Raw genomic sequence first — 12,276 nt, forward strand, 5'->3', positions numbered from 1 at the left:
AAACCCCAGCAAAGGATTTATTTCTTACGGCTTCTTAGGAAGTACGCCCTGTCACAAGAGCTGCTGAGACAGTTCTACACAGAGATTATTATTATGTACCTCCATCACAGTCTAGATTGAAGCTGCCACAAAAAAGGACAAACTCCGACTGCAACGGACAATCAAAACCACTGAATGGATTGTCGCCAACACCTTAGCCACCCTTGAAGACTTGCAGGCCACTCGAATTAGGTCCAGAGCAGGAGGATCCTTTCGGAACCTCCCCATCCTGGCCACCAGCTCTTTCAGCTTCTTTCGTCGGGTAAGCGCTACCAATCAATGCAAGTCGAAACTAGCAGGCATCCAAACAGTTTTTGCCTCTTGCAATTAAGTGATTAAAATCTTGATCAGCGAACCTACTATTTTCTGCATTTCAACGTTGTTGGACACACCCTCAAATCCAGCTGGTCCAATCAATATTAGTATTTCAAATATATACTGTGGACTATCGCATGATTCGTCACTTTAAACTTCTCCCTTTGCACAATTGTCATTGCACTGGTCTATAACGGTGAGTCGCAAATGGGTGAGGGCACTCTGTATTTGCCTATCATTGATGCCCCCTTAACTGCTCTAAATGAAGATGACTCGGCATCTTGCACATCTGTGACTCTTATAATAGTTCTTATGAACTGAATGTCTCTTGTTCTTTGTTCTTGCTGGTTTGTTCTGAAAATCTTACCAGGGTGGCACCGACTGCCGGAGACAAATTCCTTGTGTTGTGCTACATACTTGGCCATTAAAGCCGATTCTGACACATCCACTTGGCACCAGGACACTCTAGGTTGTAGTTCGATAATCGACTTTGTGGTTGTGTCATCAAAGTTGCGACTGCATGTCTTGGACACTCGGGTGAAGTGGGGTGGAGCTGACAACTGATGACAACCTGGTGGTGAGTTGGCTCCAATGGTGGTGGAGGATGCTGGTCCAACGTGGCAGGCCCAAATATATTGTGAGGGTCTGCTGTGTACATCTGCCAGAATCCCCTGTAAGTAAGAGTTTCAACTCCCACCTCCAAAAGAACTTTGCACATGTTCAGGGGGACGCGGGGTAAATTGAATTCGAGTGAACCATGTTTCGCACCTCCATTGCGGCAATGCCCGAACCCGTTGGTGCACATCAACAGTGAGGGATGCAGTTAAGCTGAAGAAGGAGTTCGATTGGCCATTTTTGGGCTGTGGGACTCCTGAGCCAGCTGATTGGTACGAGCTGGCAAAGTGGAATGCAGCTTTGGTGGCTTTGGTGACTCAAAACTCGGGCATTATAGGAGTTCGCTGAATCCATGGAGAAAGACTGCCAAACGGCTTTGAGGAAATTCTGGTCCACCAGTCTAAGGAGGGGGGAACAGTGCACACTCAACACTGTGTATGGTAAGGATAGAACTCTGCTGATCTCAACTTGGGATGTTGTGAATTGACGGGAAGAATACTTTTAAGACCTCAATTCCACTGACATGTCTTCACATGAGGAACCAGAGTCTGGGTTCTCTGAGGCGGGCTCTCCTATTTGTGGGGACGAGATCACTGAGGTGGTTAAAAAGCTCCTCAATGGGTATTCTCCAGGTATGGATGAGATCTACCCTGAGTTCCTAAAGGCTCTGGATGTTGCAGGGATGTCCTGGTTGACACATCTCTGCAACATCGTGTTGACATTGGAGACAGTGCCTCTGGATTGGCAGACTAGGGTGTTCATCCCCATTTTTATGAGGATGGACCAGAGGGTGTGTTCCAACTACAGGGGGATCACACTCCTCAGCCTCCCTGGTAAGGTCTATTCAGTGTCGCTGGACAGGAGGGTCTGTCAGGAAGTCAAATCTTAGATTAAGGAGGCGCAACATGGTTTTTGTCCTGGCCGTAGAATAGGCAGTTTGTTCCCTGAATGACTGGTGTACGAGTTTGGTCTGCATTGCTGTCAGTAAGTTGGACTTGTTTCTGGTGAGAGTTGGACTAGTTTCTGATGAGAGTTGGACTTTGTCACCGATTCTGTTCATAACTTTATGGATAGAATCTCTAGGCAAAGCCGAGGCTTAGAGGGACTCTTATCTTAATCAAAATTTTAAATATTTTGATACTTTTAAAGACAAACCCTTTATCCAGGTGAGGCAATTGAGAACTGATTCACATGTTCAATGCTAACATGTCTTTAGACAGTCTTGGGGTATGGATTAAATTATATCAATTAGAATATATATTTTTCCTGTTCGCCCGTTAGGTCAAGCAGAATGGAAGATCGGGATCTGTTTAATGCTGGTGGAAAAGAGATTTTAAGATGCTGTTGCGTTTGTTTTTTTTTTTTTTTTTTAAGAATTAGAATGGATATCTCCTGAGAAATCTTCAGGAGTATGGGGTACGAAACCCTCTGATACAAGCTGTTTGGTCCCTGTACGACCAGTGTCAGAGTTTGATCCCCATTCCCAGCAGTAAGTCGAGAGGGTCCTGTTTGGTGGCCGCAGTACTGCATCTCTGCTTTTGGCAGATAATGTGGTTCTGGTGGCTTCATCAAGCCATGATCAACACTCACTGGAGTGGTTTGCAGCAGAGCGTGAAGCAGCTGGGATGAGAATCACCACTCCCAAATCAGAGACCATGGTCCTCAGTAGGAAAAGAGTGGCATGCCCTCTCTAGGTCGGGGATGAGCTCCTGCCCCAAGTGGAGGAGTTCAAGTTTCTTGGGGTCTTGTTCACGAGTGAGGAAGGATGGAACTTCAGCCGGATCAGTGCAGCTTCTGTAGTGATGTAGACTTTGTATTGGTCCAATGTGAAGTTGAAAGATGCAGCTCTCAATTTACCAGTCGAGTCATGTTCCTATCCTCACTCACGGTCACGAGCCATGGGTCATCACCGAAAGAACAAGATCCGGGATAAAAGCGGCCAAAACAAATTTCCTCCACAGAATGTCTCAGCTGTCCCCTCGAGATAGGGTGTGATTTTTGTTCTTCCTGTAGGGTCTCAGAGTAAGAGCTGCTGCTCCTCCACACTGAAAGAACGGTGTACCTGAAGTTTGGATGGATGGATGGAATTTTTCACATCCAAGACACCCATATTATAATTAAATGCCATGTTCACTTTGTTGCTGTTTTACTGGTGGTTTAAACCACTGACAGGTGTAATGTGTTGAACTGATGGGATACTGATAATGATCAGGAGAACTGAGGTCTTGACCAGTTACAGTTCACAGAGAAGCTTGTGTGGGAGCCTAAACAAGTGAGTTGCAACAACGTAGTCTGGTGGCTATAATGGCATGGTCAAGGATTGCTGTGCTGCTACAGATTGAGATGAGGGGAGAGGTTTCATATAACAGAGGTGAAAATGGGTTCATCTGAAAACCTGTGCCTCAGTTGCATGCGTCTACAGTTCTGTAAACCAAACGAAGTTTAGATATATCCATAGTTGCTTTTTTGCCATCTGAACTAAGTTTCTTCAATACACACTCTAAAAAGACAGAAAGAAAACATGATAAACCGGTAGTGTAGGGGATGCTATTAAATTATACTTATGCTGTAGCAGCACAGCAATATTCTGTTGGATTTGTGTCTTCTTTTATAATGACGGAAATTTATGCAACCATGCAACAAGAGCAGCCATTTAAAGGGCGACTCAGATGAATAACCAAAAATCACAGCTGTGGTGGCGTCACTTCATAAATGTTCTAGAATAAAAGCGTTGTTTAACAGCACTCAAGTTACATTTTAATGAGGAATTGTAGGCAGGCACAAACAATTTGTAGAAATGTTGCACTCTCCAGTTTAGTTCATTAGAGTGAAATAGATTACGTTTGGAGGCTCGAAGACTGTCAGAAGGACACAATATGCTGTGAAATATCCAGACCTCTGCTCTATCATTTGTTCTATTCAAATTACAACATAATTAGCAACCTCGAGATTACATTTTAATGGAAATGTTAATTACACTGAATACATTGTGTGGTATACAAATGTTTGATATGCTCTGAGGGAATCATGAGGAAACTCAATATTAACAATTCACATATAAAGCTACAACAGCAAATACATACCCCTGACAGTTACATTGATTTCCTACAACTTTTTATGGTTCCATCAGCAGTTCAGAAGAAAAATGACGAGTTTCATATTCAGCAAAAATATGAATGTGATTAAGCGGCTTTGATTTTCCAGATAGCAACCCATTATAGTCATGTTGACCATATCCGTGTCATCTGCTGTGCTGACACAGCTCCCATAAAACTAGCTGCTGGCTTGGTTTAATCATCTTCTCACCCACACTATGATGATCAGACACTGTGGGGAGACAGGTGGATGCTGAATGCAGCATTGTGATGGCACTCAGTCCTCATTACCACAAGACATTTGTGTTCTCTGTGACATGTAATCACGTCTCGTACCAATTCCTGCGAAATTGCTTTATTTCACCAGCAATGGGTAGAATATATTTGACCTTTTAGCACCAACACCCCACAATCATTAAGAGAGGTGACAGTCACTAAATCTGGAGCCTTGCCTGTGATTTTTTTTCCCAAGCTTTGTCCAAAACTACTAGCTTCTTTTTTTTTTGTATATATTAATTCATCATGTTTTCAACCCGTAGTTCACATCATACAAAGAGAGCCAGCTCTCCTGATTTCCAGGTTTGCTCATGTGACGTTCGTAAAGCAAGTGCTAGCGTACTTGTGATGTTTATTTCAGTCAACAGTGGAGGGTGATATTGCCCTACATAGCAATTGATAAACTTGTTAGTTTGATTCTTATTTCATGATCGCAATACTAATCAGTATATTGTGTTAAGACTAGTAGGGGCATATATATTTTTCACTTTTTTTCCCGTTTCTCCTTCCCCGTTAAGGCCGTTTATACAGAACTTAGTTGTTTACATTACCTCACATTATTGGACAGTTTCACTGATGAAAGAAAAGAGCAATGGCACTCAGTCATACTACTTCTGGTAGCCAGACTCTCTATTGCAAAGGTGTCAAACTAATTTTTGTTGTGGGCCACATTGTAGTTATGGTTTACCTCAGAGGGCCCTTGTGACACTGAAATCACATAAGGACCTCATTATATTCCTACTGATTCACAACAAATTGAAAATAAGAAGTCAAGGAAAATAGATCAATCACCTTTTAAAAATGAGGTTTGATAGAAAAAAATGCAGCATCACATTTATAAATGTAATCAGCATAACATTAAAAAAAGTGATGAAATTTGTAATTTCAGTACAGATTTTTCTTTTTTTAGCAAGACATGAACAAGGATAAAACGAATGATGTGGTGAGTCAGATGACACCTGTGCTCTACAGGGTTGTGAAATTTTTGGGAACCCTATCTACTGGCCAAGGCTACGGAATTTTCCTGATGGAACATGAAAATATTCAAATTTCAGCAATCAAAAGCCACTACTTATGTGTAAGTTTGTCAGGCTACTAGAAAGTACTAGCGCATATGAATGAATTACTGAAGTAACCCATCAGGACACAGACACGCGTTTCAGTTCATACCTACTGCATAGTTTTTGTTCATATAAGGTGTTATATTTTAATTAAAAAAAGAATATAAAGAAAATTGTTTTCTTTACTGCAGTTCTATTTCAGAAATGAAACTAACTGTTTTTGTCTATAATGTAGTCGTTCTCCATGACCTCACCGAACTCCTCCCACACCTGTGTTTTCGCCTTAGCGACCACCAACCCTGCATTCCGCCTGACCAGCCAGTACCTATGAGCTGCCTCGGGACTCCCTCTTCAGCTTGATGGCATCCCTCACTGTTGGTGTCCACCAACGTGTTCGGGGGTTTCCGCCAAGGACAGGCACCAACCACCTTACGGCCCACAGCTCCACTCAGCTACCTCAGCAATGGAGGCGTGGAACACCATCCACTCGGACTCAATATCCCCTGTCTCCCCCGGAACATGAGCAAAGTTCTTTCGGAGGTGGGAGTTGAAAGTTCTTTAGGCAAAGGAATCTGCCAGCCATTCCCAACAGACCCTCACAATACGTTGGACCGGCATCTTCCCTCACGGAGCCAACTCACCACCAGGTGGTGATCAGTTGAGAGCTCCACCTCACTCGTCACCAGAGTGTCTAAGACATGCAGCCACATGTCCAATGACATGACCACCAAGTCGATGATCAGACTGCGACCAAGGGTGTCCTGGTGCCAAGTGCACATGTGGACGCCCTTCTGCCTGAACATGGTGTTTGCTATAGACAATCAGTGATGAGCACAGAAGTCCTGTTACAGAACACAACTCAGGTAATGGGGAGGGGGTTCTCCCAATCACGCCTCTCGGTCTCACTGTCATTCGCCATGTGAGCATTTAAGTCCCCCAGCAGAACAATGGAATCCCTGGAGGGAGAGCTCTCAAGGGCTCCCTCTAAGGACTCCAAAAAGGATGGGTATTCTGAACTGTTGTTCGGTGCATAGGAGAAACAACAGTCAAGACCCGTTCTCTACCCGAAGGTAGAGGGATGCTATCCTCTCATCCACTGCGGTGAACCCCAACATACAGGCGCCGAGCCAGGGATGCAATAAGTATACCTACACCTGCTTGGCGCCTCTCACTGTGGGGAATGCCAAAGTGGAACAGAGTCCAACCTCTCTCAAGAGGACTGGTACACATATCCGAGGTCGTGTGTAGAGGAGAGTCCGACTACTGTATATCTAGTTGGAACTTCTCAGCCTCACACAACAGCTTGGGCTCCTCCGATGCCTTAGAGATTAGATTCCATGTCCTTAGAGCCAGTTTTGTAGTCGGGTTTCAGATTGCCAAGGTCCCCACCTTTGGCTACCGCTCAGCTCATATTGCACCTGACCCGTATGGCCCCAGTCACTGGTAGTGAGGCTATGGGAAGGGGGACCCACGTTACCCTTTCGGGCTGTCAGGCCAAGCTCCATGGGTCCAGGCCCGGCCACCAGGCACTCGCCTTCAAGCCCCTCCTCCAGAGGTGGGCCCCGGTGACCAATGCCCTGGGAAGGGAACCCTGAATCCATTTGTGTATATCATCATGGGGGTCTTTTGGCCATGGTTTGTCTGGTGCCTCACCTAAAACATGTTTGCCATAGGTGACCTGACTAGGAGTGTGAAGCCCCACAGAACTTAGCTCCTTGGATCATGAGGACACACAAACCCCTCCACCACCATAAGGTGACGGGTCAAGGCTCTGGATGTTCTGGAGCTGTCTGGGCTGACACAATTCTGAAACATCACATGGACATTGGGGGCAGTTCCTCTGAATAGGTAGGCAAGGGTGGTGGTCCCCCTTTTTAAGAAGGGGGACCAGAGGGTATGTTCCAACTACAGGGGGATCACACTCCTCAGCGTCACTGTTGAGGTCTATTCAAAGATGCTGTGCAGGAGGATCTGTCAGGGAATTCAGTGGGGGCGTCCTTCGGGAGTATGGAATACCGAACCCCCTGATACGGGCTGTTCGGTCTTTTTATGACCGGTGTCAGAGTTTGGTCCACATTTGCAGCAGTAAGTCGGACTCGTTCCTGGTGAGTTGGACTCCCCCCAGGCTGTCCTTTGTCACTGATTTTGTTCATAAGATTTATGGAAAGAATCTTAAGACGCAGCCGAGGCATAGAGGGGTTCTGGTTTGGTGGCCTCAGCATTGCAGCTCTGCTCTTTGCAGATGATGTGGTTCTATTGGCTTCATCAAACAGTGATCAACACTCACTGGAACAGTTTGCAGAAGAGTGTGAATCGACTGGAATGAGAATCAGCACCGCCAAATCTGAGACCATGGTCCTAAGTCAGAAAAAGGTGGCGTGCCCTCTTCAGGTTGGGGATATGATCCTGTCCTAAGTGGAGGAGTTTAATATCTTTGTGTCTTGTTCATGAGTGAGGGAAGAATGGAGCGGGAGATAGACAGGTGGATGGGTGCACCATCTGCAGTGATGCGGACTTTTTATCGGTTCTTAGTGGTAAAGAGGGAGCTAAGTCCAAAGGCGAAGCTCTCAATTTAACAGTCGATCTACATTCCTACCCCCACCAATAGTCACGAGCTCTGGGTCATGACCGAAAGAACAAGATCCCTGATAAAAGCAGCTGAAATGAGTTTCCTTCGCAGGGTGTCCAGAAATGACAGATGAGGACATCGGACCATAACGAGTCTTATTAAATGTGTCTGAAAGATGTGTTACTACACAATTCAAGGATTGTCAAATGTAGATGCTGTAGCTATAAATATATTGTAGCATGGATGCAGAGTTTGTTTATGCTTTGGATTAAATCACCAGGTCTCAACTCCATTTACTGGAGAGGGTCGACTTTACCGATGTAAGAAAAGTGACATTGCACTGACCTTTTGGTGTTGAACATGGTGCTGGCAGTGTCTTCTTTCTCTTTCCCAGAGCTTCCAAGGTGGTCAACACTTTGTTGTCTTTTCAAACCTGCAGGATACGCACATGGTCAGATGGACACACAGACACACACACACGCACAACCATAGGAGAGAAGAATATAGCTGTGAGATTCCCACCATCACAGCCATGACACACTAAGGTTTTCTGCATGACTGTCATGCTGACCTCAGTACACTCTATTGAAATTGACTGACCATAACATAAGGCTCATAACGCTACATGTAGATCAAAAGGTACAGTATTACAGTAGGAGTCAACATTGTAATTTTTGAGAACAGTTACATCAGCAGAGATTATTAACAAAATACAAACAGTTGACAACCTCTGGGGAAAAAAAGGTAAAATTAAATTTCAAAATACAGTATATCTGCTTATTTCAGAATCATGCATGCTATTAGGTAGCACACTCTTTCAAGCTAAGCAATCATTTGCCATTTCTCTAAGTGTATACAGTAATAGCCACAAGTTAGCCTGTGTTCATTTATGTGAAGGTTATCAGAGACCTCAGATGAGAAGCTGGGGTAAAAGAAGACAGGATTCAATAATTAATGGGGAGGAATACACGAGCCTCACTTCTCACCTTCTCCTGTGTATAATGACATGAGTAGATGGCCAGGGGGAAGGTATTGGAGAATTTGTGTGATTAAAGCGCCCATCTTAACCCAATCTAACTTCATCTTGACTCATGCATTGGATAGACATGCCTGCATGTGCATACACATGATCTAATTTTCTCCACCTAGCACATTTCCTTACACTTGCATACAGGCTATGAGCAGAGCCAAGTGGAATGAAGGCAAAAAGTTATGTAGTTTGACATGGGGGGGGGGGGGATGGGCGGGGGACATCGGGTGACAAGAAAATTACGTGATGAAAAAAAGGTACAGTTTCAGCAAATGTGTGGCTATGATGATTATTTACACTGGATATAAAAGCTTGTAATAATAATAATAAAGTGTAATATAAAGAGAGCCTGTTAAGATTAAGTGTTCCGACACTACATTGCTTTATGTAATTATGTATATAATAATTAGTAGGATTTGGGATTTTGATGCCAAACTCCCTAATAAAAAGGAAACTAAATGTTGTACCAAAACACCAAACAACAGTTCAGAGTATCCACCCTTCTTAGAGTCCTTAAAAGGAGTGCAAGTGAGCGCTCCCTCGTGGGACTCCAATGTTCTGGTGGGGTACTTCAATGCTCACGTGGGAACTGACAGTAAGACCTGGAAGGGTGTGATTGGGAAGAACAGCCCCCCCCCCCCCCCCCACATAAGAGCCCTGGATTGTCCGTAACGAACACCATGTTCAGGCATAAGGGAGTCCGTATGAGAACTGGGCACCAGTTCAATGATTGACTTTGTGGTACGTGTCATTGGACTTGCAGCCGCTTGTTTTGGACAAACAGGCCAAGAGAGGGGCGGAGCTCTCAACTGATCACCACCTGTTGGTGAGGTGGCTCCCATGGTCGAGGAAGATGCCGATCCAATGTGACAGGCCCAAACATATAGTAAGGGTCTACTGGGAACAGCTGGCAGATTCCCCTCTCAGAAGGCATTTCACTTCCCACCTCCGACAGAATTTTGCTCATGTTGCAGGGTTGGTGGGGGAGATTTATTCTGAGTGGACTATGATAAGCGTGTCCATTGCTGAGGCGGCTGAGTGGAGCAGTGGCCGTAAAGTGGTTGGTTCCTGTCGTGGCGGCAATCCCTATAAGACTCCAACAGTGAGGGATGCCGTCAAGCTGTAGGAGGAGTCCTATTGGGCCTTTTTAGCCTTTGGGACTCCCGAAGCATCTGATTGGTACTGGTTGGCCAGGCGGAATAACAGCTTTGGTGGTCAGTGAGGCAAAAACCTGTGTGGGAGGAAATTCAGTGAGGCTATGGAGAACAATTTCAAGACTACTTCGTCAAAACTCTTGCCCACTGTCCAGTATCTCAGGTGGATGAAGCAGTGCACCGTAAACACTTTGTATAATGAGGATAGGGTGCTGCAGACCACTACTCAGGATATTGTGAGTCGGTGGGGAGAATACGACAAAGATCTCCTCAATTACACTGACATGCCTTCCAATGAGGAAGCAGAGTCTTGGTTCTCTGAAGTGGTTAAAAAGCTCCTTGGTGGGAAGGCCCCCGGGGTGGATGAAGTTCGCTCAGAATTCCTCAAGGCTCTGGCTGTTGTGGGGCTGTCCTGGTTGACAAGCATATGCAACATCGCATGGACATCGGGGACAGTGCCTTTGGATTAACTGACTGGGGTGGTGGTTCCCCTTTTTAAGAATATGGACCAGAGGGTGTGTTCCAACTACAGGGGGAAATCACACTCCTCAACCTCCCTGGTAAGGTCTATTCAGTCCTGCTGGAGAGGAGGGTCTGTCAGGAAGTCAAATCTCAGATTTAGGAGGCACAACGTGGTTTTTGTCCTGGGCGTAGAATAGTGGAACAGCTCTGCACCCTTGGCAAGATCCTCGAGCGTGCATGGGAGTTCTCCCAACCAGTCTACATGTGTTTTGTGGACTTGGAGAAAGCATTCGACAGTGTGCCTCAGAGAGTCTGTTGAGGCCGCGGAGGAGGGGGTCCTTAGGAAGTATAATGTACCGAACCCCGTGATACAGGGTGTTTGTTCCCTGAATGACTAGTGTACGAGTTTGGTCCACATTGCCATCAGTAAGTTGGACTTGTTTCTGATGAGAGTTGGAATTTGTCACTGATTCTGTTCATAACTTTATGGATAGAATCTCTAGGCAAAGCCGAGGCTTAGAGGGACTCTTATCTTAATCAAAATTTTCAATATTTTGATACTTTAAGACAAACCCTAAACTCTATTTGGCATTTATGTTTCCCTCAGCCTAAAAGGTTCTTGACCACTGCTATAGAACAAGCATGTGAGTGAGGGGATAACCAAACAATTCACACATTCATGAGTAATTTGTCGCAATAGTGATATACCTGTGGAGGAATGGAAGCTATTTGGAGAGGTGGCGGTTGAATTGTTGACCAACTTACTCAACAGAATACTAGCAGGTGATAAGATGCCTGAAGAATGGAGGAAAGGTGTACTAGTTCCCATTCTTAAGAACTAGGACGATTTGCAGAGATGTGGCAACTATAGAGGAATAAAAAGTTGATGAACCATACAATGAAGTGATGGGAAAGAGTAGTGGAGAACAGACTCAGGACTGAAGTAAGTATCTGCAAGCAACAGTATGGTTTCATGCCTAGAAAGAGTACCACAGATGCATTATTTGCCTTGAGGATGCTCGTGGAAAAGTACAGAGAAGGTCAGAAGGCGCTACATTGTGTCTTTGTGAATCTAGAGAAAGCCTATGGCAGAGTACCTAGAGAGGAACTGTGGTACTGCATGCGTACGTCTGGTGTAGTGGAGAAATATGTTAGAATAGTACAGGACATGTATGAGGGCAGCAGAACAGTGGTAAGGTGTACCATAGGTGTGTGAGAAGAATTTAAGGTGAAGATGGAACTGCATCAAGGATCAGATCTGAGCCCCTTACTGTGGTAATGGATAGGCTGACAGATGATGTTAGACTGGAATCCCCTTGGACCATGATGTTCACAGATGATATTGTGATATGCAGTGAAAGTAGGGAGCAAGTGGAGAAACAATTAGAAAAATGGAGGCATGCACTGGAAAAGAGAGGAATGAAGATTAGCCAAAGTAAAATATTGTATATGTGCTTGAATGAGAGGGGTGCAGCGGGAAGAGTGAGGCTCCAGGGAGAAGAATAAGATATCAGATAAGGTCAGTGTTCATAACTCTACCATAAGAAAGACACCGGCCAAATATTTCCCAGGCAAAAACCCTTGCCGTCAGCAAAGAATACAAAGGCTTTTCTCACATTTGGCAAACAACAACATGAGGACCCTCAAGATTTTTGGAGAA

General features: G+C 44.9%; 1 protein-coding gene across 2 annotated transcripts in view; it reads right to left on the reverse strand.

The window, feature by feature from the left end:
• Nucleotides 1-12,276, reverse strand: part of oxr1a (oxidation resistance 1a) — a 246,778-nt gene that overhangs the window by 193,713 nt on the left and 40,789 nt on the right. For both annotated transcript variants that reach the window (XM_061820573.1, XM_061820571.1), the window contains exon 4: nt 8,316-8,403. In XM_061820573.1, the coding sequence (XP_061676557.1) occupies nt 8,316-8,332 (17 nt within the window). In that variant the 5' untranslated portion in view covers nt 8,333-8,403. The remainder of the gene's footprint in view (nt 1-8,315; nt 8,404-12,276) is intronic.

Source organism: Syngnathoides biaculeatus, chromosome 5 (genome assembly GCF_019802595.1).
Source record: "Syngnathoides biaculeatus isolate LvHL_M chromosome 5, ASM1980259v1, whole genome shotgun sequence".
NCBI lineage: Eukaryota > Metazoa > Chordata > Actinopteri > Syngnathiformes > Syngnathidae > Syngnathoides > Syngnathoides biaculeatus.